The sequence below is a fragment of the Triticum dicoccoides genome, chromosome 1A, assembly GCF_002162155.2.
Source record: "Triticum dicoccoides isolate Atlit2015 ecotype Zavitan chromosome 1A, WEW_v2.0, whole genome shotgun sequence".
In the NCBI taxonomy this organism is placed as follows: domain Eukaryota; kingdom Viridiplantae; phylum Streptophyta; class Magnoliopsida; order Poales; family Poaceae; genus Triticum; species Triticum dicoccoides.
Window position 1 is genome coordinate 534050398 of NC_041380.1, and position 23531 is coordinate 534073928.

The window sequence follows — 23531 nt, forward strand, 5'->3', positions numbered from 1 at the left end:
GCGTCTGTGGGTGTTTTCCCACGAGATGTAACAGCAACTGTGTGAACGTCGGTGGGACTCGTCGGAAATATGCCGGTCGCTGTGGGGCATGGTCGGCGAGACCTTGATTTGAGGACCTGGCGTTGGAAATGGCTAGTCCGTTTTCATGGCTAACTTTGAACCGGCTAGTCGTTTATCATGGATTATATGGATGATAAAAATGTGTTGTAAAGACATAACCATAGAGACAAGTCAAACACATTGCTTAAAAATCTCCAATGCCCCAGGGGTTGTAAATACCAAACTATGAGCGGATCAAACAAATAATAAAAAACCCATGAATCTAACGCAAGACTGGATCCCCGCGACACCCTCCAGTCACTGGGATCGGAATCAATACCCTCGCAATATTTCATCCATGAGCAATGCAACGATGAGCAAAGCGACACGACAGGTCAAGGGAATAACGAGGTGGAGTTGAACCCACGCCAAGGAGGCCAGGGCTCCATCGGAGACAAATTATCACCGACTTGTACATTGAAAGAGCGGACGGGGGTAGGGGGTTGTTGTTGGTTGAGCCCTCCTAGCGTTTGTCCACCATGGGCGGCATATGACTACAAATGGACGGTGTCGGCAACTGTTACCGACCTAGACGAGAAGACATCAACGGCCATTAAGGTGGCAACGACGCAACGATTGTCATCTACTACCACCGCCCCTTCACGAGTAAATACGGATGATCCATGATGATCGTACAACGACAAATTCTATCATCATGTAAGGTGGCAACGACGCCAGTGTTGAGAAAAATGCAGGCCAAGACATTTTCCCACTTGGAAAATCGCGAGTCGAGGAGAGTGACCGACACTTAGCAGCGCACGACTGAAACGCGATGCGGGTTTGCCACCATTTTGAAGCCGGTGCTAAAAACCGTCCGACCTGCTCATTTTTATTTTTGCAAGCACACAAGGATGAAGGCCATCAATGGCCACCTATAAATTTCAGCCTAAAAATAACTATGTACTCCAGATCGATCGATTAAGAAATAAGTAAGCACCTCTTGAATAAAGAAAGAAATCTCTACTATCTAAAAGAAACGTAAGGTTCCCTCTCCCCTCTTACGTCGCCCACCCTTCGTCCATCCTTTCGTACGATCCCCACGGCCCCACCCACCACCGATTTTCTTTCCTCCCTCTACCGGTTTTCTTTCTGCTGGTTCCCTATTTGCCGGTTTTATTCACATCTGGCTGGATGGACCCGCTATATTTTTGGCAACCAAATAATTCATGTATGGTAACCAATCTTTTGTTTTGTAATACAAACGTGATCAGTACATGTATGGTACGGTAATGAATACCCTCCTTGATTGTGCAAAAAAATGAATATCCTCTTTGGTAATGCAATAAACTCAATGGAGATCATCAATTTCCTTTCTTTTTTCCACCAATCGGTAAACAAATCAGAATGAAGCAATCAGATGCATGTACGGAAGATAATCGCGGAGACCGCGCGTGGCATGCAGGAAGAAATTGTCGAGATCTGCGGAAACGAAGGAAAGAAATCTCTAGGCTGCTCGCACTCCCCCATCAACGGCCCTGCACATGCACTATTCATTTGGATTTTCTAAAAACGTGATTCATATATCTCTTTCTTATCCCTATGGCCTATCGTTGTGGGCACGTTTCATCTGTATAGACGCGGGCGACCGAACGGGCTCACCAGTGTACCGCACCTCAAGACCATGATTCTCAAGATGCTGCGCCACGGCCGCCCGCCATGTTCGTAGCACCCACTGAGGTGAGCTCCTTGCATTCGCGTACGTGCATTAGCAACCATCACATCAGCTTTCTAATTGTGCTTATGCGTGGTAAGAAAGCAGAGAGATCACCAATAAAAAGGCGGCAGCAGCAGCTATTGCTGCAAGAGCAAGACAGGACAGCGAGAGCATGTGACTCCAATTAGAATTCAGATAATAACAATCCTGCGGTAGTGGACTGTGCTTATCTTCTCAGATCATGCTGATGTTGTACATGAGAAATTATAAAGGGGAAGTACAGATTCAGGTGGTGAAACAGTTAAGGAGTACAAGCTCAAGACAGTCAATGATTCAAGGCATGCACTAATGTCCAGATTTCCATACATTCCAGTATGTTGGTATATGTTAATGTATAACCTGTAAATTGTGATCATATGCCATGGGCACTGCTGATGGGATTTCGTCTCCAGAGACTCGATCGTCATCAAAGAGCAAGGTGACAAGGGTGGAAGCTGGACCACATAACATCATGTTGTACTACTCTGTATTTAGAGTGATCATTGCATGCATCTTTCATTATTTTTGTAAATAAGAAATTTAATATGACGTCTCCTGTGCAGGTAATAGTTGTTTCACTTGCAAAATAGACATATAATACACTTCATCTCCCAAGCGAGGTAGACGACAATATGATTACGTATGTGTTGGTGTTCGAAAAACACAAGCAACTATTCCCTCTGTAACATAATATAAGATATTTTTAGACATTATTGTAGTGTCAAAACATATCTTGTTGTAGAGGGAGTAGAACTCAATCTTGGGGTTTCATTGCCCGTTCATATTCTGTTCATATAAAAATGAATCGAACGATGCATTACATCTTATATTTGCTTTCTAGCTAAATGTTTATGAACAAGACATGATTTGGCAAGATGTGCATGAGGATTGTAAAGGTATATATTTGTCATGATTATACTGAACCATTAGAATATTTATGTCCCGTTGCAATGCACGAGCAATTACCTAGTTATATAAAAGAAAACGTGGACACACGGTTTGCCAACTAGATGATAACCCGCCGAGCCGCCCGAAGGCGGCAGGCGGCGTGCGCCGTACCCGCACAAGCAAATGGAACAAATTAAAAAAAGCACTCATCGGGGCGGGACGAGCGGGTTGATGGGCCGACCGACGGCGACGGTGCAGGCCGGGGAGCGAGCCGGGGCAGTCGCGTTGTGCGCGGCAGGTGGGGGACCCCGCCCCCGGCGCCGCAGCAGTACAACTAGCACCACCAACAGAGTAGGGAGGAGGGTGGAGCAGGCTCAAACAGGGTAGAGAAGGCACGCGGAAGTTTCGTTCCGGGGAGTCAAAGCCAAGCCACGCTTCTCTCACACGCACGCACGCACAGGCAGCGCTCCCTCCCTCCCTCCCTCTGTGCACATCGCATCGGCGGGGCTGGCCTTTTCTCTCTCCTCCCTCCCCCTCACACGCTTTGCCTTTGCCCACGAAAAGGACAACCAACCCGGAGCGACGCAGCCAGGCAGGGGTGAAGAGAAGAGAAGAGAGGGAAAAAAAGGCGTGAGTCCCCCCTCCCTCCCCCTTTTGCTCCAGTCGCCGCCGAGATCCGCCCCCGCCGAGGTGAGCGCCCCGCCCGCCGATCCGCGCCGCCCGGTCCCTCCGGCTGTTCCGGATGGCTATCCCATCCCCGCCTCCCTCCCTCCCTCCCTCTCTCTCTCTCTCTCTCTCTCTCTCTGGATTGAGTAGTAGCCGCCGCTGCGGCCGGGAGCGGGGGTTTTGGCGGGCTCCCGGCGGCGAATTCGACGCCGCGCGCGGCCGCGGGCTCGGGAGTGCGGTGGCGTGTGTTGCGGTGGTTTGACGGGGGGTTTTGGCGCCGCTCCTCGTCCTCGATTTCCGGGGGGCCTCGCGCGCGCGCGCGAGCCGGCAATGCGATTTCTGGGTCGAATTCCGCGAATCTCCTCGCCGGAATGCGGCTGTTCGAGGATTTTTTTTTCTTTTTTGGTGGGGGTGGGGGGTTTCGGCTGGGAATTGGGATCTTACGTTCCTTTTACTGGTTCGTAACCGGCGCGTCAGCCGCTGCCGTCGACGGAGGGTTCATGCCCAGTGTGGTTTAGTTTCGGGATTTTTGACTGGGTTTAGGTGTCGTGTCCGAGAATAGGAGAAACTTGGAAGGATTCTATTGACCGTTCCCTCCCTCGCCCGTGTAAGTCGTGCGATGGATGGCAACTTGTGCGAACGATTCTGACTTGATGGTAATTTTCTATGATTTTTCCAGATAGGCATCATTCCCAGCATCGGGTTCTACGGAGGAGGCGCCGGTTTGGACATCTGATCCATTTGGAGGGTATTGACCGCTTCAGAGCTAGAGCTCCTCTGGCCTGTGGGCGGCTGCTGGATTGGTCAATATAATACGCTCTCTGGTCTTGGAGATGATGCCATTGTGAGCACAAGATGGATTCCGCGAGAAGTTGGTTCCAGAAGTTCCAGCCGCGGGACAAGTCCAAGAGCCCGGCGGTGCCTGCCAGCCATGGGAAGGATCCCGGGAAGCCCCCCGTCGACGACGCGCCTTCTAGCGCGACCAAGCAGAAGGTCGCTGCGGCAAAACAGTACATTGAGAACCACTACAAGACTCAGATGAAGTCCTTGCAAGATAGGAAAGAGAGGTAGGCTGGCAACTTAAATGTTTGGCGCGCTTTCCCCTGCTTTAGCTGTGGATTTAGGTACTTGACTCCATCTGGTTCAATAAATCCTACCATGCTGCGGAGTAGGAAAACGACAAGCACCCTTCTTGTTGCTATTACCGAGCAGGATGCTTATTAACACACATCACATGCCATGTTGGGATTGGAATGGTAAACACCGATTCAGGTTGTTAAGATGAAGTCCTTGGGCCACACAAGTTGTCGGGACCTTGTCACCGCCATAAATAGGAGTTCCAATGGATTAAAGCTCTAGCTCCAAATTAGGTACATAGCTTGAACGGTTTGTTGAGTCCTCCAGTTGCACAAGTGGCTTAGTAAAACATTTAATTCACTACCAGATATGACTTGTAATTGGTCTTCAGGTTTGATATATTAATCTCAAAACACTTCGCTCAAGGTGATTAATATACCCATTTTGAAAGCCGTCTAGCCGTCCTTTTCAGAGATTTTGGTTGACACCATCACTGTTAATTTCCGCATTGTGAATGCACAATTTTGATAACCTGCGTCTGATCGTTTATTTTGTTCTCAGTTAAAACTTGTATCAACATTACTCCCTGAGATGTATATTTTGCATCGATTGTAACTTATTTCAATCTGCTTCATGCTTTGATGTGCCACTTCTGTTTGAGACTAATTTACTGGCTACAATTTAGTCATCATCCTGATCTGATATCTTTGTCTTCTTTTAGGCGCTGGATGCTGGAGAGGAAATTACAGGATGCTGAAGTTCCTGCAGAAGAGCAGAACAACATTCTAAAACATTTGGAGAAAAAGGAGACTGAATATATGCGTTTGCAAAGACACAAGATGGGGGTTGAAGATTTTGAACTTTTGACAATTATTGGAAGAGGTGCATTTGGAGAGGTACCTCTCAGTTTGGTCCCTGTTGTTTATTTATATGTTTAACCTCCTATGTGGCATGATTTCTTGGTCTTCTAATTCTGGTTGTCAATAGTAGATTCAGAAGGCCAATATTGGGCTTGACACTATTGCTCATCCTACCTTTTCCCCATAAACATGATCTCTTATGTAATCACAAAATTGTGCTGCGCTGTGCTCCCTCTACTTGCCGCTCAACACGGAACGTCCTGTGTATTCTTTGTCTACAAGCATGCCAATGTGTCATTGTTCTTTAGGCTGTAAGGTGACCTAAGGCAAGCACCCACCGCCCTGATGCCTAAGCGACTAAGGCAGGAAAAATTGCAAGGTGCTGCTAGGGTGCCTTGCCACCTAAGCGTCCAAGGCAGGACGCCTTAAAACAATGTCCTACGTTGCTACGGAACCACAATATGATTGTAGTTGTATTGAATTAAGAGTATAGAACAACCAACACACTTGCAACACTGCGAAGAAAAACTCAAGCAAGCAGCAACACTGGCCTTGCGTAACTGCAGCGGCCATGGGAGCACCAGTGCAAGATTTGAAGCGGCAGAGCCATGTCTGGATTTTGAAATTTGAAAGCTAGGATGATTGAGATTGGAACCATGAGTTGGTTGCGAGATCTTTTGGGTTTCTACTCTAGCCAACCCCAACTTGTTTGGGACTAAAGGGTTTGTTGTTGTCGTTGTTGATGATGATGATGATTGAGGTTGGAAGGAGGGCCGGCCGGAAGACATGGATTGGGGAGTAGCCGCAGCAGGGAAAACAATTGGTTGGCAGATTGACTGGCTTGTTTGTCTCGTAGTTTTTTCCCCCGTACTTATGAAAGACTTCCCCCTTCGAAACATGCGTGAGGTGGTAGCTTGTTGGTTTGACTGAGTTGGGTGTAGAGGCAAGTGTGAGGTTCGAGGCTCCCCGACTGCATTATTTCTGTTTGTTTTTTAAAAACGGAAGGGGTCCTAGATAGACGAGGGAAATTGAGGTGGAGTTTGGGGGGACTCACCGCTACCACCAACTCCAATTTATAAGATGGTGGTGAAGTAGAGATATATAGTCACATAAAAAAGAGCGTGTACCCAGTGCCGAAAGCTCCCACACAAGGTAGGGTTAGCCTTACCCCTTGCATGATAATTCTGCAAGGAGACTGGTTCGAACCCAGGACCTCCAGGCCACAAGTGGAGACTCTACCACTGCGCTAGGCCCGCCCTTCATATATCACACCAGGATAAAAAGAGTCCCTTCATACAAGCATTTCACCTTTCATCCTTTTCAGCAAGAGAACATGAGAATAATGTTTTTGCGTAGTGCAGTTGACCCGTATACTTATAAAGCAACGTTTACATGCTGGCCTGGTTTTGTGGTGTGCTCTGTTCTTCTGATATATTTTCTTTCAGTTATTTCCTATGCCTTCCTATTCTTCTCCAGCTGTGTTGTTCTTTCCCCTGCACTATAAAAATGTGTGCCCAGTTAGCCCGTTACAGCCCAGTTCTTTTACCGGCTTCTACAATAAGCTGCCCCCTCCCTAGCTTAGTTTAGAAGCCCCCCTCCCCCCCATACCGTGGGCGCTTCTTTAGAAGCTCCAACCAATATGGGGGGCGTCTTCTAGAATAAGTTGGGGAGGGGGCGGCACTGTCATAAGCCGCCAAAAGAACTGGGCCGTATGTAATAAAGTAACCATCGCCAGTTATTTGTACTTTTTTGGTCATCGCTATGTGCGTCATGTTTAATGTCATTCTGAATTGTGATTATGCAGGTGCGTCTTTGTAGAGAGAAGACCTCTAAAAGTGTATATGCAATGAAAAAGCTTAAGAAATCTGAAATGCTTCGTAGGGGCCAGGTAACCGTGTACGGTTTATCCGTTTTTTTGTATTTTCCATTTCTGGTTATATGCTGTCCTCTGACACAGTGTCATGTTTGTACACATTTCAGGTGGAACACGTCAAAGCCGAAAGAAACCTCCTTGCAGAAGTCGATAGTGCGTACATAGTAAAGCTTTACTATTCTTTTCAAGATGATGAGTTCTTGTATCTCATCATGGAGTACCTTCCTGGTGGTGACATGATGACTTTGCTCATGCGCAAGGACACTCTGACAGAAGATGAAGCCAAATTTTACATCGCAGAAACTGTACTAGCAATAGAGTCCATTCACAAGCACAATTACATTCACAGGTATCGTGTATAACCGTTCTCTTGCTCTGTTAATAATTCTGCCGCTTAGGTAATCTAAGATATATTTTTGTGTTTCTTCTGTCAGGGATATCAAGCCAGATAATTTATTGTTAGATCTCAGTGGTCACTTGAAGCTTTCTGACTTTGGATTGTGCAAACCTTTGGATAGCAGTAATTTTCCAAATTTGAATGAACCGGATTATACACCTGGAAAAGGTGCTAAACCTTTACCCGATAACACCAGTCGATTAACTAACTCTTCTGCACCGAAGCGTACGCAGCAGGAGCAGCTGTCACATTGGCAAAAGAACCGTCGGATGTTGGTAAGTAACACATCTAGGATGGAATCAACTTATTGATGGTTGGGAAACAGTATTAACAATGTTATGATGCCATGTCTAATAAGTTGATATATTAATGTTTGTAGTACACTTCTATGGGCATACTTGGTTTCATGTCTTGTTTTGCCTTGCCAAAATAGTTTGTAGAAATGTGGTCCCCAATTTTCTGGCTCCATGAATGTTGGCAGGATTTGACTGAATTTGGCAAGGTATTATCTTGTCTCTAATGTTGATAGCAAATCAATCACTATCCTAACGCACCTTGCCAAAATTTGGCACAGAATTGGCAGAAAACCAACCTTCATAAACGAAACATGGCAACTTTTGACATTGCTGAAATGTTGGCTTGTCAACTTGGGGCATCAAACAAGACAGACCCTATGGTCCTAGCAGGCTTTATGCTATCTTCGTATTTCCTAGGCATCCATTTTCTTGGCCTCCTACCTTGCAAAAAACCATATCAAATTTCAACTTTTTATCTATTGTTTCGCTGAAAATGTGTCGGAGCTATTTTGAACATGAATCTTTCTCAAGGAAGAACTATGAGAAATTAAGAACACAGAAACATTAACATAAACATAAGCTGTCCGGATCTAAGGAGGCATGGTTTTGGTGTAACATGCCAATCTTCACGGTGTTGAACCTAGTCAAATCCAATTTCATGATGTTTTTAAATAAAGTGTTTGCTCAGCTCAAGAAACCCAGTTACCTTCCTTCAGTGGGGCGATATACTATTGCAAGGAAATCAAATACCTCATATTCTAAGCTTGAACTTCTAGTGGGTTGTGTAAATGATGTATTATGGTACTTCTTGATAAACATTGGTTTTTCTTATGTGGGATTTGTATCTTGACTTGGCTTTTCCTTTCATATCTGTTGTCTATGATTTGCTATGTTAACAAGCGAGTATGCCCCACTGGCATAGCTAACATGTTGGTCATTCTTGTGTCATACAGGCGTATTCTACAGTTGGTACTCCTGATTACATTGCTCCAGAGGTTCTATTGAAGAAAGGATATGGAATGGAGTGTGACTGGTTAGGTTTCTTATCTTGTAATGATTTTCTTTAGTCGTTAAACTTCTTAATTTTCATTGCACATGCTTTATGTATTAAATGGATTTTTGGTCTCACATTTCTTTCTTTATTAGGTGGTCCCTTGGTGCTATCATGTATGAAATGCTAGTTGGTTATCCCCCATTTTATTCGGAGGATCCAATGTCGACCTGCAGAAAGGTATGTCTCTCACACAGGCTTCATGAATCAATCACTGAGGATGTTTATTTGGTTTGGCATCTTCAGCCTATGTAACGCTTGCCAGACTCGCACGAGACTGACTTTAGTTAAATCTGTAACACATAGGACAGGGCAAAATGCATAGATGCACCATAGTAGTGTGAATTGCCTGTAGTTTTACTACCCTGTGGATAGATTCTGATAGTTGTAGCTGGTCACTGCAGCTCATATCTACTCCCTCCGTTCCAAATTACTCGTCGCAGAAATGGATGTATCTAGAACTAAAATACATCTAGATACATCTATACCTGCGACAAGTAATTCGGAACGGAGGGAGTAGTTCCCTACTATACACCTTATATGGACTATATTATTCATTGCATTCATGATATTGGGTTTACCCTGTTTAGTGTTCTGTAGTAGGAATTTGTATCCAACAATTCACCTAACTTGTTCATTGGCACACAGAATACTTGTATAACTGTACAAAAATGCAATCTGATCTGTTTGATGCTCTTTTTTGTTCATCCAGATTGTGAACTGGAGAAGTCACCTGAAATTTCCTGAAGAGGCAAAGCTTTCTTCTGAAACTAAGGATCTCATTAGCAAACTTCTCTGTAATGTTGAGCAGAGACTTGGAACAAAAGGAGCCCATGAAATAAAAGTGTGTCCCTTACCTTGGTTCTACACAGTACACCCTCATTTTTCTCAGTTACCTGCTTAGCTGATAACACCATGTCATCCACTTCAGGCACATACATGGTTTAGAGGTGTCCAATGGGAAAAGTTGTATCAGATGAAAGCTGCTTTCATACCAGAAGTTAATGGCGAGTTGGATACTCAGAACTTTGAGAAATTTGAGGAGGTAATATTCTGTGGTTCCACTTTGTATATCTTTCTAGACAATATGCATTAATAGTATCTCCTGCTCCAGACACTTGATGGTTTCTGCGGTGCATGACAGTCGATAACCAAAGTGGCTTGAAGTATGTTCCCACTTCTTTTTGGTGCTGACGGTGGTCTGTCATGCATTGACTGTTGGCATGGCTCACAGTTATGCAGTGGCTAACTTAAGAGATTCCAGAATGCTGTGCGTTTTATATTTCCGAGCAGTAAAATATGCATCTACTGCAGTTGCAATTCGCATGGAAGCTGCTAATAACCTTCTTTTTTACCTGTTTTCACCTTTTATTTTTAGTGGTTTGCACTTTTAATTTTACAATACACTTAATTGACACAGGGAAAACACAACTTTTAAAATATGGGCCATGTTTCCCATGTACCTACTACTTAGATAGATCTCCATGATAAATGCTGTTGAGACTTGAATTAGAACTGTGTCGAAAGCTCAAGGTGTCATGCTTACATTTACCTTTGTTTCAACTATATTTTTACAGACTGGAGCACAAGTTCAGAGTTCATCTAAGGCGGGTCCATGGAGAAAGGTATGCCTGAATTCAACATGAAATGCAGCATGCATTTTTGGCTTAAAAATAATGATGTCATGGGAACATTGAGTTCACTCATGTTCAGCTTCATGTCGGCACTAAAGATTTTTTTTTCTTCCAGATGCTTCCATCCAAGGATGCAAATTTTGTTGGATACACGTACAAGAACTTTGAAATTGTGAATGACGATGAAGTTGCCGGGATTGGTTAGTCTCTCTTGACTGCACTATTGCCTTTGGCCTTGGGATTTTGTATTCTTAGTTTGTTAGTTTTAGAATTGAATCGTGCTTTTATGCAACAGCCGAGCTGAAGAAAAAGAGTTCCAAATCAAAACGGCCAACCATCAAGACATTGTTTGGTAACTAGCACTGGCCAGTATTTTACATTTGGTTCCCCACCTCACCATTTATTGATCACGATCCATTTACCTTTGTTCGTATTGAAACAGAGAGCATGGATGAAGATGAACCTGTGCACGGCGGTTTCTTAAATATGTTGCCCCATAAGGAGGGACAACCTTCTTCTCACTCAAGCGCCCCACCAGAACAATACCAACCTCGACGTAAATAGGATATGGAGGTTTTGAAAAGTAAACCACAGAAAAGTAAAAGAGAGGAAAAAAAACTGTTGCCTTTTGGTCTTGGTGTTACCCCGTCCAGCTTTTGTAAATCCTAACCGATGCTTTCTTTTTAGTGAATTTGTTAAAACAACATCCATCCCCTGTCTCCAAAATAGTATGGTGTTTGATGTTAGCAGTGATGCCTGTTTGGTTCGCCGTATGTTGGGTTGACAGTCTCGGCGATGGGTCCTCGGCTATTACTGGCTACAGCATAAGTGTATACTTGCTACCAGCTCTGACGAGCATGTGTATTACAATTGAATTCACCTCTGCTTTTCTGAACCTTTCGAAGAGATTTTTATAGCTTACAGTAAAACTGACTGATATGGTTATCAAGATCTTGACAGGCAATGATGATTTGTGGGTTACGCTTGTTCTGGTTTTGGCTTACCGAACCCTTTATTCCAACCATGTCGCCTGTTTGCTTTGGTGCTTCTATATGTGCGTTACGAGTTCTGAAACTTGTAATTTCGGGCACTGGCTCAGTTGCGGAATCATTTGAATGCAAATGCTTGGAACAGACGAGGGTATTTCTTGCCCGTGTGTGGAGAGTAACATGCTGAGTACGGCCCACCAGTTGCATTTCTTCGTCAAAAGCGAAGCGAGAAATGTGTACGCCAGGGGGGCAGGGACCAATATTCTCACTTGAAGCCAGCATTTGCGCGTCAAAAGAGAACAATGAGCTATCTTTCGAGCTAACCAGAGCTGAAGATGGAGGCATGGGTTTTCACATCGTTTTGCCAGCTTCTGTCTGTCACAAGGCTATAATACTGTACAAAGAATGTTCATGCATGTATGTACTGCCTCTGTTCTGAAGTATAAGATGTTTTGGATATTGCAATATGGATTTATATACGGACTGAAATAAGTGAACAAACACACTAAAACACGTCTATATGCATCTGATTCGTAAAAAATAAATATAGAATGCCTTATAATTTGGAACTGACGGAATATTTAGTAGAAACTCGCATTTTACATTTTGTATTACCACTTGCGACTTGTGTGGAAATTACAAAAAACCTTTCTGCAAAATAAGCTGTGTGTCTTGTATTGCAGCCTTCTGTACAATAGCATTTTTTTAAATACATTTTTTCATAGCTTGCAAAATATCTTATCATTTAACAAAAATAAGACACAGCTGTCTGTCGTAAATAAATGACTTTTAGATCCACAAAGTGAGTAGTATAAAATTTTAAAAGAACACGAGGAAAAAATGGTGCCATTATACACACACACATATTTATTTAAATAAAAGATCATACTCCCACTAACATATGTGAATAAAAAAATTGGTAAAACACAAAATAAAAAACCGTTTCACTAGCTACAACATCATTACGAACGAAGGGAGGGAGTACTGTCTTTTGCTAATGCCAGAAGAGAAAAGTTGGGCCCAAAGCCTATGTATGTTTTCCCCATTTATCCCTTCTTGTTGGACTACAAACACTTACGGTTTGAACTCTCATTCATAGAGCTTAACTCATCAACACTAATGAGATTCCTCGTATGGATATGACTCATGAAAACTAGGCCACCTTATGAGGTGAAGACTCAAAGGAGTACAAGACCCCCTCACGAAGGTGGACACGATATCAGACGATGTGGCATGGCGAAAATGATGAGGGAACTCGACGACTCGACTTTCCGCATCGGATTCATACAAGGCACGATCCACAACCGGCGATGCTTAGCTTCAGCAGCTATGGGCTGCCCATGGCACCGAGCTACATCAACACGCCTGCTGGCTCCATGTGGCCAATCTCCATTCGCGCCAAACTCAATGAACCAGAGCTCCTTTTAGCTCCTTCGGCACATACAGTTTATACAACACGGGGAATCAAAACCGAACAGGTCACAAAATTAGCCGAACTGCCCGATGATACGGGTAACAATAAAAGGTTAGGGATGGGGATATGTCGAAAATTTGATAGTTCGAGGGAATAATATACCTTGTTTTTGTGAAAGGCTCTAAAGCCATATATTAAATATCACAAGTCCATACAAAAACACCCTTACAGAAAAAACATCACATTGAAATTATCAGGGGTGTCAAAGTTTTCTTCCTCCTGCATCCACTGACGACTCACTGTGAGCATAGCTCGATGCCGCCTCTGGGCCTCCACCTCAGCGGGACAAAACTTGTTTAAAATCAGGAGCTTGTAGAAGCAACAACCAGAAAGTCGTTGATGCAGACCATGAGACGCCGGTGACTGCGATCAGCGAAATAAGTTTCCGCCCTAGAGAAAAAACGCCGAAAAGATCCTATGGAAACTCCGAGGACCAAGAAAGCGATATGAATCCAAACGAATCCATCAGATCCTGGGAGGCCTGTCAAAGACATAGCTCTAGACACCCTCCGGTGTCGGCAACAAGCACACCAATGAAACGGGGAAAGGGCAAGGAGGAGATTATCCATATACTTGGACAACACAACTGCCTCACACCTCAAACTAGACACAAACACTCTCCAAAGAAACCAGAGACAAATCACAAATGCCACTGCACACCATATTCGAGTCTGATGTCAAGCTCATCGTTGCCCACGACCATGCACCAACGCCCTCTTCTCCAGTGACCTAGCCAGGCGGGGCTGCCGTTGGAGATTATCGCGTTGGATCACCACCGATGTTGTCGAGCATCGCCTGTCGACAACCGCACCTCGGCTACTCATCTCCGTCGCCGACCCATGGTAGCCTACCAACTCCTCCAGAGTAGGCCCACCACGATCAGCAACCTCCCGATGGTGCCAACGCTGTGCGGCCTTTTCCTAGTGATGCACCTTGGCGATGGAGAGAAGGGGAGAAGACGGGGTGGTGGCTAGGGTTTCAGTCGCCCGCCTTGACCCTCTCCCACGAAGTGGTTTCTAATGCGTGCTCACGCGTAGTAAATATACTTATCTCCATGATTTTCGATGTACAAAGTCGTGTGACTAGACCTGGGTATTCCTCGGGCCGCCCCCCAAAACCTGAGGTCGACCCGACCCAAAACAACTAAACATTGCACTTTTCATATTAAAACTATATTATATCAATATTTTCTGATTTTTGTTTGAGTAACAGCTATATTTGCTGATTTTTTGAGGTGTTAGTATATTTTCTGATAAAACCCTAATTTTGAGGCAATTCAGGCTTTTGGACCAAAACTGGAGCCCGAGCCCGGCACGTCCCTTGGGCTTCGGGTTCAGGCCGGGCTGCCCATGCCCCTACAGCGAACCACTCGGCCCAGCGCCAGGCCCAGATACCGCGGCGAGCCAAGCCGGTGAATTTTCCCATCTCAGCTTCTACCGAACCCATCTCCGCGGACCTTCTTCTCCATCCCTGCCTGCCTCATCGTGGACCGGCCGGCGAAGAAGACGACGGTACGAGCTCGCGCCACCACCACCCCGACCAGGCGACTCAAATCCCAACCCCTCTTCACTCGACCGCCGCCCCAGCTCGAGCCCCCCCTCGAATTTCCTTGCCGCCGCCGCCGCCGCTGCTGTTTTCCCCTTCTCCCCACTGGTATGGCCGCGTGATCTGGCCAGGGTTTGGATGAAGGAACGGAAGCCGGCGGCCCCCTCTGCGTTGGCCCGGATCCTCGCCACCTGCGCGTCCCAGGTGCCCGCCCGCTCGCTCCTCCACTCGTTAATCCCCCCCTCTTCACCTGCCGACAAGTGTGATGGTTCGTTCACTCGTTATTAGCTATTTAGTACTAATGCGCCGTAGCAGGATCGGGGATCAGAATTCCCTAGTTTAGTTTTGGTTTGCAGCAAGTGGTCACGGGCTGGTGGTAGATTTGGGAGGTTTCCCCTTGCAGATTGGTTTGCTGTTGCTGCTGGGAAGATCACGATGGGTGATATACATACACTGTTGTAATTAGTGTCTCTTTGCTACTCGGTGCTAGTACTTCGCTAAAGGTAGTTTGTTGCTACCGGATTGTTAGGAGCCTGTTATAGGGGTCTAATTTGATCCGTGTGGGTGTTAGCTTAGTCCTGGCGTCCTTTAGTGCCGGTTACCGAACCGGCACTAAAGGGCCTTACGAACCGGTGCTATTGCCCGGTTCTGCACTAGTGTGATTTTGGTTTTCGGCTATGAGGAGGATGCCTGCTGCTTAGTTGTTTGCTCCTCTGCCCTTGGGTGATTATATTTAGGAAGTGCACTTCAATCTGTTAATTACCCCTAAATTTGTTGCTGCTGATTTTCATATGTTGTTACACTGAATCGAATAGCATGATATGAATGGTAGCTAAGTAGGAGTGAACTGGAAGTATCCATACACATTCCCCAATATCTTTTTTTGAGAAACATAGTACAAATGTAGACGTTCACAAAGACGTGCATACACTCACCCCTATGGACGCACACACGCACACCCTACCTGTATGAGCACTTCCGGGAAACCGAGCCGGCAAATGTTGAGATAGATGAAGTCACCACAGGCACTTCTTACTCGATGGGAACATCGGCTCCCATTGAATGAACATCGCCAAAAAGCCTGGAATAAATTCAGGAAAATGCGAGCACGGACTTGAACCCGGGTGGGTTGGTTCCACCACAAGGAACCTAACCATCTGAGCTACGCTCACTTCACCCCAAAGAAATAGTTTGACATTGAAGGGTTATGTAACTTACTAACTTGCTGTACTGGTGATACATATGCAATTCAAATTGCTAGCGCCAACTGGCTTGGTGAAGATGAGTAAATACTCAATAACCTTATGATCTGGTCTTTTTTTGTTTTATAATGTCGTGAGTGTTCTATTTATCAGCTATGCTATGCAGGCAAAAGATTATGGGAGATGCATAGCAGCAAAGGTCCCTGAGATTGAACATAATATGTGTTCTAAGGAGTTTCTAGCACTCAGAGCATGCATGCAAACTGCGGTAATCTTCCCATTACTAAGAAAATAGTTTGGTTGTATCAAATCATACTGTTACAACTTTCACCTGTACAATTAAGCACCCAATTCAAATGGAAATGGCCTTTGGTTGTTCTAAATAAATCACTGTTTTCTTCTTGGCCAACAATCAACTTCTCTACCCATTTTTGTTCCTCCTCTTGTTTGTTTATTTTTTTTTGTTCCACTGCTGCTGCGTACTCCGTCCATCTTCCCCCTATGACCATGCCATTTCCACCATCGCCGGTGAGGTTTTGGGGTGGATGGTGACTCTCTGCACCTGTGGGGCTTAAAGGGATAACCCGTTGGGGGTGGCAGGCCGTCTTGGCATGTCAAGAACATCGGTTGGTAGATAATCTGGGAGAGATGTTGGTGGTGGTTGATACTAGGAGGCAGATCCAGCAGTAATATAGCGGCGGAAACAGGGAAGATGGCGGGGGCAATGGATTAGATAGCGATTGGTGAGAGAGGGGGATGAGGGAGCTGCTGGTGTTGGTGCTGGATGGCAGGCCTCGTGGCGCTAGAGCGACTCTTGTGATGCAGGGGGCAGCGGACCTTGGGGAATGGGTGGCAGTGAGGATGGGATGTTCGGGAGGTGAGAGCAGGGTGAGAGAAGTCTAAAGAGTTGAGGGCTAATCTTGGTCCCATGGCCAATCGGAAACACTGTCAGTGTGCAGTTCCTGAATTAATTTATGTTGTTGATTAATATACAGTCCCTAAATTAATTTATTTTTGTCAATTCATATACAGTCCTTACATTAATTTATTTTTGTCGATTCATAGGCTTACGGATTTAAATTTGTATTTGGTTTATAAAAGACTGCTTACAATCTGTGTAATCATTTCATGCTTGAAAGTGGATCTATCTTCCTGTCCTAACTTTCATTACTCTGTCCTCAAAGGTCAAGAATAAGGCTTGAAGTTCAAGGCGTTTGGAGTTTGGTGTTAACCACCTTTCAGTGTGATCAGTGTGCTCTCAGGTGAGTCTAGCTCTGTATTTTACGACTCAAAGAAAATATGGATATCATGGTGTTTTATAACCATGTAATAAGAAAAAGAGCTGTGCATCATGCTGACAACAGCTCCCTTTTGTATTATGTTGGTAAACTGCAAGATCACTAATTGACAAGCTTGAAATAACAAATGAATTGTGCACAATCAGATGCAAGGAGGTATGAGCAGCCCTGGTGCGCTCTCTCACGCTTATGTACAACATCCTCCGCTACGGTGTGACATTCCAGATATTAAGGGGCTATTCTATGATGATGCGAATAAGTTTCTTGTAGCCCCAACAGCTGATCGGGTATTTGAATATCTAATTAATCGACTTTACATTTCCGCTAGATACTTGGTTATCACAAAGTAAATTGGTTACATTACTGCAGATATTATACTGGAAGATAGCTGCATCTACTCAATCTGGACCTCCAAACTCTGATCCAATTAATGAAGGCCCCATCTTATCAGTTCGATTTTCTCTGGATCAGAAAGCCATAGGGATTCAGCGATCCAGTCATGAGGTCGAGTTTAGAAATAGAGAAACAGGGGAAGGCTGTAGTAAGAAGTGCAGAGCAGATTCTGAGACCATACTGGGATTTTTCTGGACTGACTGTCCCACTTGTGATGTCATAATTATAAAAACAAGGTTTGTAAAGGTGTTGCTGCTACAATATAAATAGCAGAAACTTTATATGTTCTGCATCCAAATATCCAATTAGCCTATTGTCACAGGCTCACAGCCACAGGAGCACTTGTAAGATGAACCAATTAGTCATGTTCTTATTTTGGGACTGACTTCATTCATATTTTAATTCTATGTAGAAGGAAGCTATCCTGTTCTTTGGTTCATTTTTTGTGAAATGTGTCTCTATTGCAGTGGGCTAGATCTGCTTGTCTATGAGCCTCAATCAAATGCTCTTCGGTTAGTGGAGTCAAAAAAGTGCAGTGCCACCTGGTATCTTTACACTCATGAAAGCAGGTTGCTTCTTCTTGCATCTGGAATGCAATGTACGCTGTTCACTGGATATCAGGTAATGCATTATGCACCCATTGAAGATAACATGCCCCAAAGAAACAACTCTGATGAGGATTGTTTTTATACATGTTGATTGGTATTTAACTTTTCTTAACCATGCTCATTCTGGTGGGCTGATGCTGTAGTTGCGCTTTAAACTTTAAAGCAGATTCCGAGCTGAGACATTTTAAAGTAATCTTTGTGTAGTAGAGTGCAGGGCTGGGACTTTATTTTGAACTTACTTTCTATTTCCATTAAATTGACATGGGTCATTGATTTAACATCTAAACTGTATGCTAACTTTTATGTATGGTTCTAACAGTTTTCTGCTGGTGGGATCGTCAAATTGCCTAAGTTTGAGATGGTGATGTCTAAATCCGAAGCAAATAACAAGCCTGTCCTAGCTGCTGCTGATGTTCACATTGTAACAGTGTATGCTTTCTGTCCCTCTTTTTTTTTTCTTTTTTCCTTTTTTACAAATTTCACATAAATTCCAATAACATTTCCCAAATTTGGCAGGTATGGTAGGATTTACTGCTTGCAGCTGGATAGAGTCGGCATGGCATTGAACCTGTACCGATTCTACCGTGATGCTGTTGTCCAACAGGTTTGAACGATATGTGCCGATCTCCAATTTCTTTTCTTAAGAAATACATGTCATGTTCAGATAGTTTCTTTCCGAGTTAGGTGTCTGTTTCAGTTTGTAGATTCCGATAATAAGTTCAGTAGCATTTATTTAATATTTATGAAAATTACCACCCCTCGTCATGTCCGCCACATATTCTGCAATGACTTTAATTTAAGGTGATTAAGATTAAGGTGACAGGGATCTCTTGTGTTTTCATTATCTTGTGTAACTATCCACTTGCTGGTATGATTGCTGACGTGTGACTCATGGTGGTTGCCTGACTTGAGATAAAGAACAGAGGAGAGGCACAAGAGGAGGAGACGAGTTTTTTGTTTATTCGTCAGCCGCCGATTCAATCACAGCTTGCAAGCCCTTGTAGCCAACCGAACACACCCTGACACATAGGCCTCACATGCACACCATGCTGCGGCACCACTTTCCACCTTCACAACTCATGCTCCATAACAGGGCACTCAAGGGAGAGCGTGAATGTTACCAAAAAAGCGATGTACAATCCCCAACTCCCCTTTAATAGTAAAGACGAGGGTAACTGTTGGAATCATATAGTTCTTATATGGACATGAAGAATAGACTGTAATGTAAGCTTATGTTACACGCTTTGTTTCCAGTGTGTTGTTTCCTTCCCTAGAAAGCTGCGGTAGCTGGAGCTAAAGTTGACACAAGGTCTATGAGTTGTACCTCAGTGCCTCAGTTTGACATCCTGGGCCTGGTTAGGTTGTAGGAAACTACTCAGTTTACATTAAACTGCAGGTCTGTTTACAGTTACATAATTTATAATTAAAATTTAAATGTTCATTTGTCCCTTGTAAGTAAACACTTGTGTTCCTGAAAAGTTATAAACTGCTCTAAGTTTGGCTGAAAAATGCCGTATTGCTGCTTTTGGCAAAGTTCTGCCACTGGGATACCAGCAAATTTCCTTTCAAAATGAGAGATTTAAGGAGTGTCTTAGTCGGTGATCACAAAACCGATTAGCTGGTCTAGGTTCTGAAATCCCTGTTGGGAAATGTTCTTCTATTTCGTCTGTCAAGAAAAAACCGTAGTCCCCTAACTCATAGCTTGTTATTTCAGGGTACTCTCCCAGTATATTCAAGCAGAATTGCAGTTAGTGCAGTTGACAATATAATCATGATCCATCAAATTGATGCGAAAGTTGTCATACTTTACGATGTATTTATGGATTCTTACGCACCAATATCTGCACCACTTCCACTGCTTGTGAGAGGACTGGCCAGCAATAGTAAGCAAGCAGCACAACCTGCAGATCAGCAATCAAGTGCTTATGGCGGGACTTTATATGGAGAAGGTTGGAACTTTCTCATTCCTGACCTCATCTGTGATGCTGAGAATGGGCTACTCTGGAAACTTCATTTAGATCTGGAGGTAAGGAATCGGCAATGGATTATTCCTTGATTAATTCATCCTCAACACAAATACAATTTTCCTGACATGAGTAGCTTGAAATCTCTAGGCTATTGCTGCTAGTACTTCTGATGCTCCTTCGATTTTGGAATTCCTTCAGAGACGAAAGTCTGACCTGAGTATGGTAAAATACGATTTCACTACTTCGTGATAGTTCAGTTTTCGCCATCTATTACCATTGTCATAATATTTCTTATTGAAACTTATGGTTCAGGTTAAGACACTAAGCCTTGCTATAGTTCGAACAACCATCTTGGAAAGGAGGCCAGTAACTTTGGTTGCAAAGGCAATGGATATCATTCTTGATTCATACTCTCGTTCGATGAAAATGGTAGGCGGTGCTGCTGGGGTTAGGAGGACGTCTGAGCAAAACCAACAGTCAAGTTTTCAGCCTGTTGAGGACTCCCGTGTGGTTTCTCAGGAACCTCCTGGAACCATGATTGGACCTGTTATCAACACTGATTCAGCAAGTGGGGTTGAGAGTGGACAGTCACAGTCAAATTCAGGAGTTGAGCATGGAATTGCTAACCTGGCAGCACATGTAGATAGGTCATCTTTAAACACATCCTCTGATTCTGACGGTATTACCAATACATCGAGAGCGGTAAGTCAGGCAACATCAAGTTCCCAGATATCTGACGCCACTGGCAAAAGACCGCAGGTTGTAGGAGAGGATAGCCAACCATTGGCTTCTGGTACATCAATGCAGCATGGAACACATGTTGCTAGTGTGGCAATTTCACCAATTGAAATGGTCCAGTCCGTCTTTGTGCTTGTTGAAGATGAAATGATGGGTGATCCTGCATACCTTATTGCTGTCATCATGGAGTTTTTACGAAGGTACATTTAGTGTTCTTTAAAATTAATTTAGAAGCAACAAAGAAAAGGTACACTAAGTATTGTCCTGTTTTTGTACAGCCTGTCAAAAGCTGGGCTGAAGGCTCCTCCTGACCTTTATGTCATGATGACTGCTTTGCTGGCCTGCAGCAACCGTTATGCTGAAATAGCACTGTTTGTATCGAACAAGGTCAGTATGTTATTCCAACACCATTATTAATGATCAATGTGGCAATTACCATTAAGTAGACTAGCACAATCAATCATGATGTTTGTATCTAAGAAGTTCAATTTGCTATTCCAACACCACTCTTAATGACCAGTGGGCGATTACCATTAACTAGACTAGCACAATCGATCATGTCGTGTGTGCTGGTGGTTAAATGTATTACCTCTTTTGCTTCATTATTTCAACACCATTATTAATGATCTGTGTGGCAATTACAATTATAATGTCAGGCGTGCTGATGGTTAAATATATTACTGTTTTGAGAAGAAAATTGAAATCACTATATTAGCGCAAGTAGGGTTAAATATGTTGACGAGTATGATTCCAAACAAATTGTTATCTTTCACATGCCTTAAATTTGTATGAATAGTGTCCAATCCAACAAACTTTTTCATCCATCATTGGATGAAAACTATATGAACTAGATGATACCCTGCACATTGTTGTGGGAATGTTTTGCAATATATTTTAATGAGATTTGGTTGTATGGAACATGAATATTTGGAGTAATAATATGAGAACTAAAAATTAAAATACTAACGATTTATTGTGTTTGATTATTGTTTAGTTGTAAAATATTTATTAAATTTGAATAAAATAAAAAATCGCATGCATGTTTGCATGTTGAGGTAGCTTTTACTTATGCATGGGTGCATGTTGAGGTGGGCCTTTTCCCATGCATGTTGAATGATGAGGTGGCATGCTTGCATGTTGAGAGAAATAGGTTAGTGGGGGCTAGCTATTTAGATATAGAAGATAATGTCCAATCCAACATGATTGGAAACGAGCAGAAGCGATTCACTTCTGAAGAAAATACATACGTCAACTGTAGTTTGCAGTTTCCTTTAGGTAGTACTATTAGCCTTTGAATATTGTTTATGAAAAGTTTCAGTTGAGGCTTGTCTCTACTAGCACTGACTATTGTTGAATCCGAGCCTGCACCTGAGTCGTCTGATGACGCCCCCCTGTACTTGAGCTTCGATCGACAGGCCTCTAATTGAGCCCATCAGTTCATTGCACAGATGGAAATTCATTGTGGCCATCAGATTTTGTTAGCACGAATCACTATGCTTTTATGCTTGCACGCTACGATGACTTTTGAGAGTTTTTACCAAAAAAACAAATTGACCTTTTCCACATAAAAGAACAAAACAAATTGACCACTGTCAACTCCCTAAGTGAATGTGGCCAAGAAGTATGGTTTCATTTTGGCGATGGATCAATTCCTGCAGATTCTAGAGCCGTCCAGGGAACTCGCAATGCAGCTCATTGATCTGGGTCGACATCATTCGCTGACAAGGAAGCTGGGAGTGGACATGCTCCGGGAGAGGTGCCTGCACCATGACTACGTGGCTGCATTACTCCAAGACGGGTACTACCTGGAGGCTCTACGCTATGCTCGAAAATACAAGGTATTCGCCTACCCTACTGATGCTATGTTATCTTTGGGTGCTTGTGCTTCTCGATTAGAAAACAACTAAATTATTGTTGAGTGCTTCCCATTTCTGTTTCCATCCATGTATCAACTTGAAAACAACTGATTAGGAAGTGTTATTGTATTCGTTGCAACTTACTACAACCAAGTTTGTTACTCCCTGAGTTGCTGATTGTCTGAAAATCGGTGCTCAAGTTAGTCCATCCTGACTTTGTCTGAATGCTTTGTTCCAACGGGCTGGTTCTGACATGATGATTGGTCCAGGTTATCACCGTGCAGCCTTCCCTGTTCTTGGAGGAAGCCGTGGCCAAGAACATCACGCCGAACCTTGCCGCTGTGCTGAGCTTTTTTGCTGAGCTCACGCCGAGTTTCAAGACGACGTCGGACTATAGCAGATATCGGCACATACTGTCGGAAATGGTCTGAACTATGCATCGTTATTCCGCGGAACGATTCTCTTTTTGATGCTCTTGGGGTTTGGAGGAAGCGTGTAATAATTGATGACTTTGTTCACCCTGTTTAAAAGATTTCTATGCTTGTACTCCGAAGTCATCGTTAATGGTCTCGGTTGCTTTGAGTGGATTTGCTGATTTGGCTTGGCTTTGGTAGCTCGTCTAAAAATTGGTTATAATATACAAGAGCTGACAACGAGTCAATTTCGAGCAGACCTGAAAAGTTTGGTATAAAGAACATAATATATCACGATGCATATTTTCATATTGTATATAGTTGGTATTGTAGATATAAATAATTTTCTTTAGACTTTGTCAAAGTTTGTAAGTTTGATTTCTCAAAAAATCTAGGAGGTGTTTGGTTCCAGAGAAACACCGCAAACGTAAGCATAATGGAATTACGAATTACGCTTGGACTGTAAACGTGAACGAACAAAACTCAAACTTGTGGACTGTAACGTAATCAATTC

The 23531-nt window shown here is 43.7% G+C and overlaps 2 protein-coding genes across 6 annotated transcripts; both read left to right on the forward strand.

Annotated features, from left to right (window-relative positions):
- The first annotated feature begins 3168 nt into the window (after nt 1-3168).
- LOC119286513 (serine/threonine-protein kinase tricornered-like) lies at nt 3169-11432 on the forward strand. Of its 4 annotated transcripts, none has more exons than XM_037565893.1 (14): nt 3175-3370; nt 4026-4413; nt 5145-5319; nt 7088-7171; nt 7264-7505; nt 7591-7828; nt 8803-8882; nt 8996-9080; nt 9613-9744; nt 9832-9945; nt 10478-10525; nt 10650-10734; nt 10830-10886; nt 10977-11432. In XM_037565893.1, the coding sequence occupies exons 2-14, from the start codon at nt 4202-4204 to the stop codon at nt 11096-11098; spliced, it is 1674 nt and encodes a 557-aa protein (XP_037421790.1). In that variant the 5' UTR covers nt 3175-3370; nt 4026-4201; the 3' UTR covers nt 11099-11432. The 4 variants fall into 4 exon arrangements, with proteins under 4 accessions (XP_037421802.1, XP_037421808.1, XP_037421790.1 ...); XM_037565899.1 differs by having other exon boundaries at nt 3175-3310; XM_037565911.1 differs by lacking the exons at nt 10650-10734; nt 10830-10886; nt 10977-11432 and adding an exon at nt 10015-10066 and having other exon boundaries at nt 3170-3370; nt 10478-10496.
- A 3005-nt stretch (nt 11433-14437) lies between these two features.
- On the forward strand, nt 14438-23191 carry LOC119286535 (regulator of MON1-CCZ1 complex-like). 2 transcript variants are annotated; one of them, XM_037565918.1, is made up of 14 exons: nt 14438-14746; nt 15911-16012; nt 16929-17006; nt 17189-17329; nt 17412-17671; nt 17903-18056; nt 18363-18472; nt 18560-18647; nt 19758-20069; nt 20158-20232; nt 20323-20948; nt 21027-21135; nt 22407-22586; nt 22874-23191. In XM_037565918.1, exons 4-14 carry the CDS (start codon nt 17189-17191, stop codon nt 23033-23035), a joined length of 2217 nt encoding a protein of 738 aa, XP_037421815.1. In that variant the 5' UTR covers nt 14438-14746; nt 15911-16012; nt 16929-17006; the 3' UTR covers nt 23036-23191. The 2 variants fall into 2 exon arrangements, with proteins under 2 accessions (XP_037421815.1, XP_037421823.1); XM_037565926.1 differs by lacking the exon at nt 15911-16012.
- The last annotated feature ends 340 nt before the right edge of the window (nt 23192-23531 follow it).

What these genes read in the sequence shown, in the direction of transcription:
- LOC119286513 (XM_037565893.1), top strand. Translation starts at nt 4,202, where the DNA reads ATGGATTCCGCGAGAAGTTGGTTCCAGAAGTTCCAGCCGCGGGACAAG. An exon ending in TTGCAAGATAGGAAAGAGAG is followed by an intron (nt 4,414 to 5,144) that starts GTAGGCTGGCAA and finishes GTCTTCTTTTAG; the next exon opens with GCGCTGGATGCTGGAGAGGA. An exon ending in AAGGAGCCCATGAAATAAAA is followed by an intron (nt 9,745 to 9,831) that starts GTGTGTCCCTTA and finishes CATCCACTTCAG; the next exon opens with GCACATACATGGTTTAGAGG.
- LOC119286535 (XM_037565918.1), top strand. Translation starts at nt 17,189, where the DNA reads ATGCAAGGAGGTATGAGCAGCCCTGGTGCGCTCTCTCACGCTTATGTA. An exon ending in GTCATAATTATAAAAACAAG is followed by an intron (nt 17,672 to 17,902) that starts GTTTGTAAAGGT and finishes TCTCTATTGCAG; the next exon opens with TGGGCTAGATCTGCTTGTCT. An exon ending in GTGATGCTGTTGTCCAACAG is followed by an intron (nt 18,648 to 19,757) that starts GTTTGAACGATA and finishes TTGTTATTTCAG; the next exon opens with GGTACTCTCCCAGTATATTC.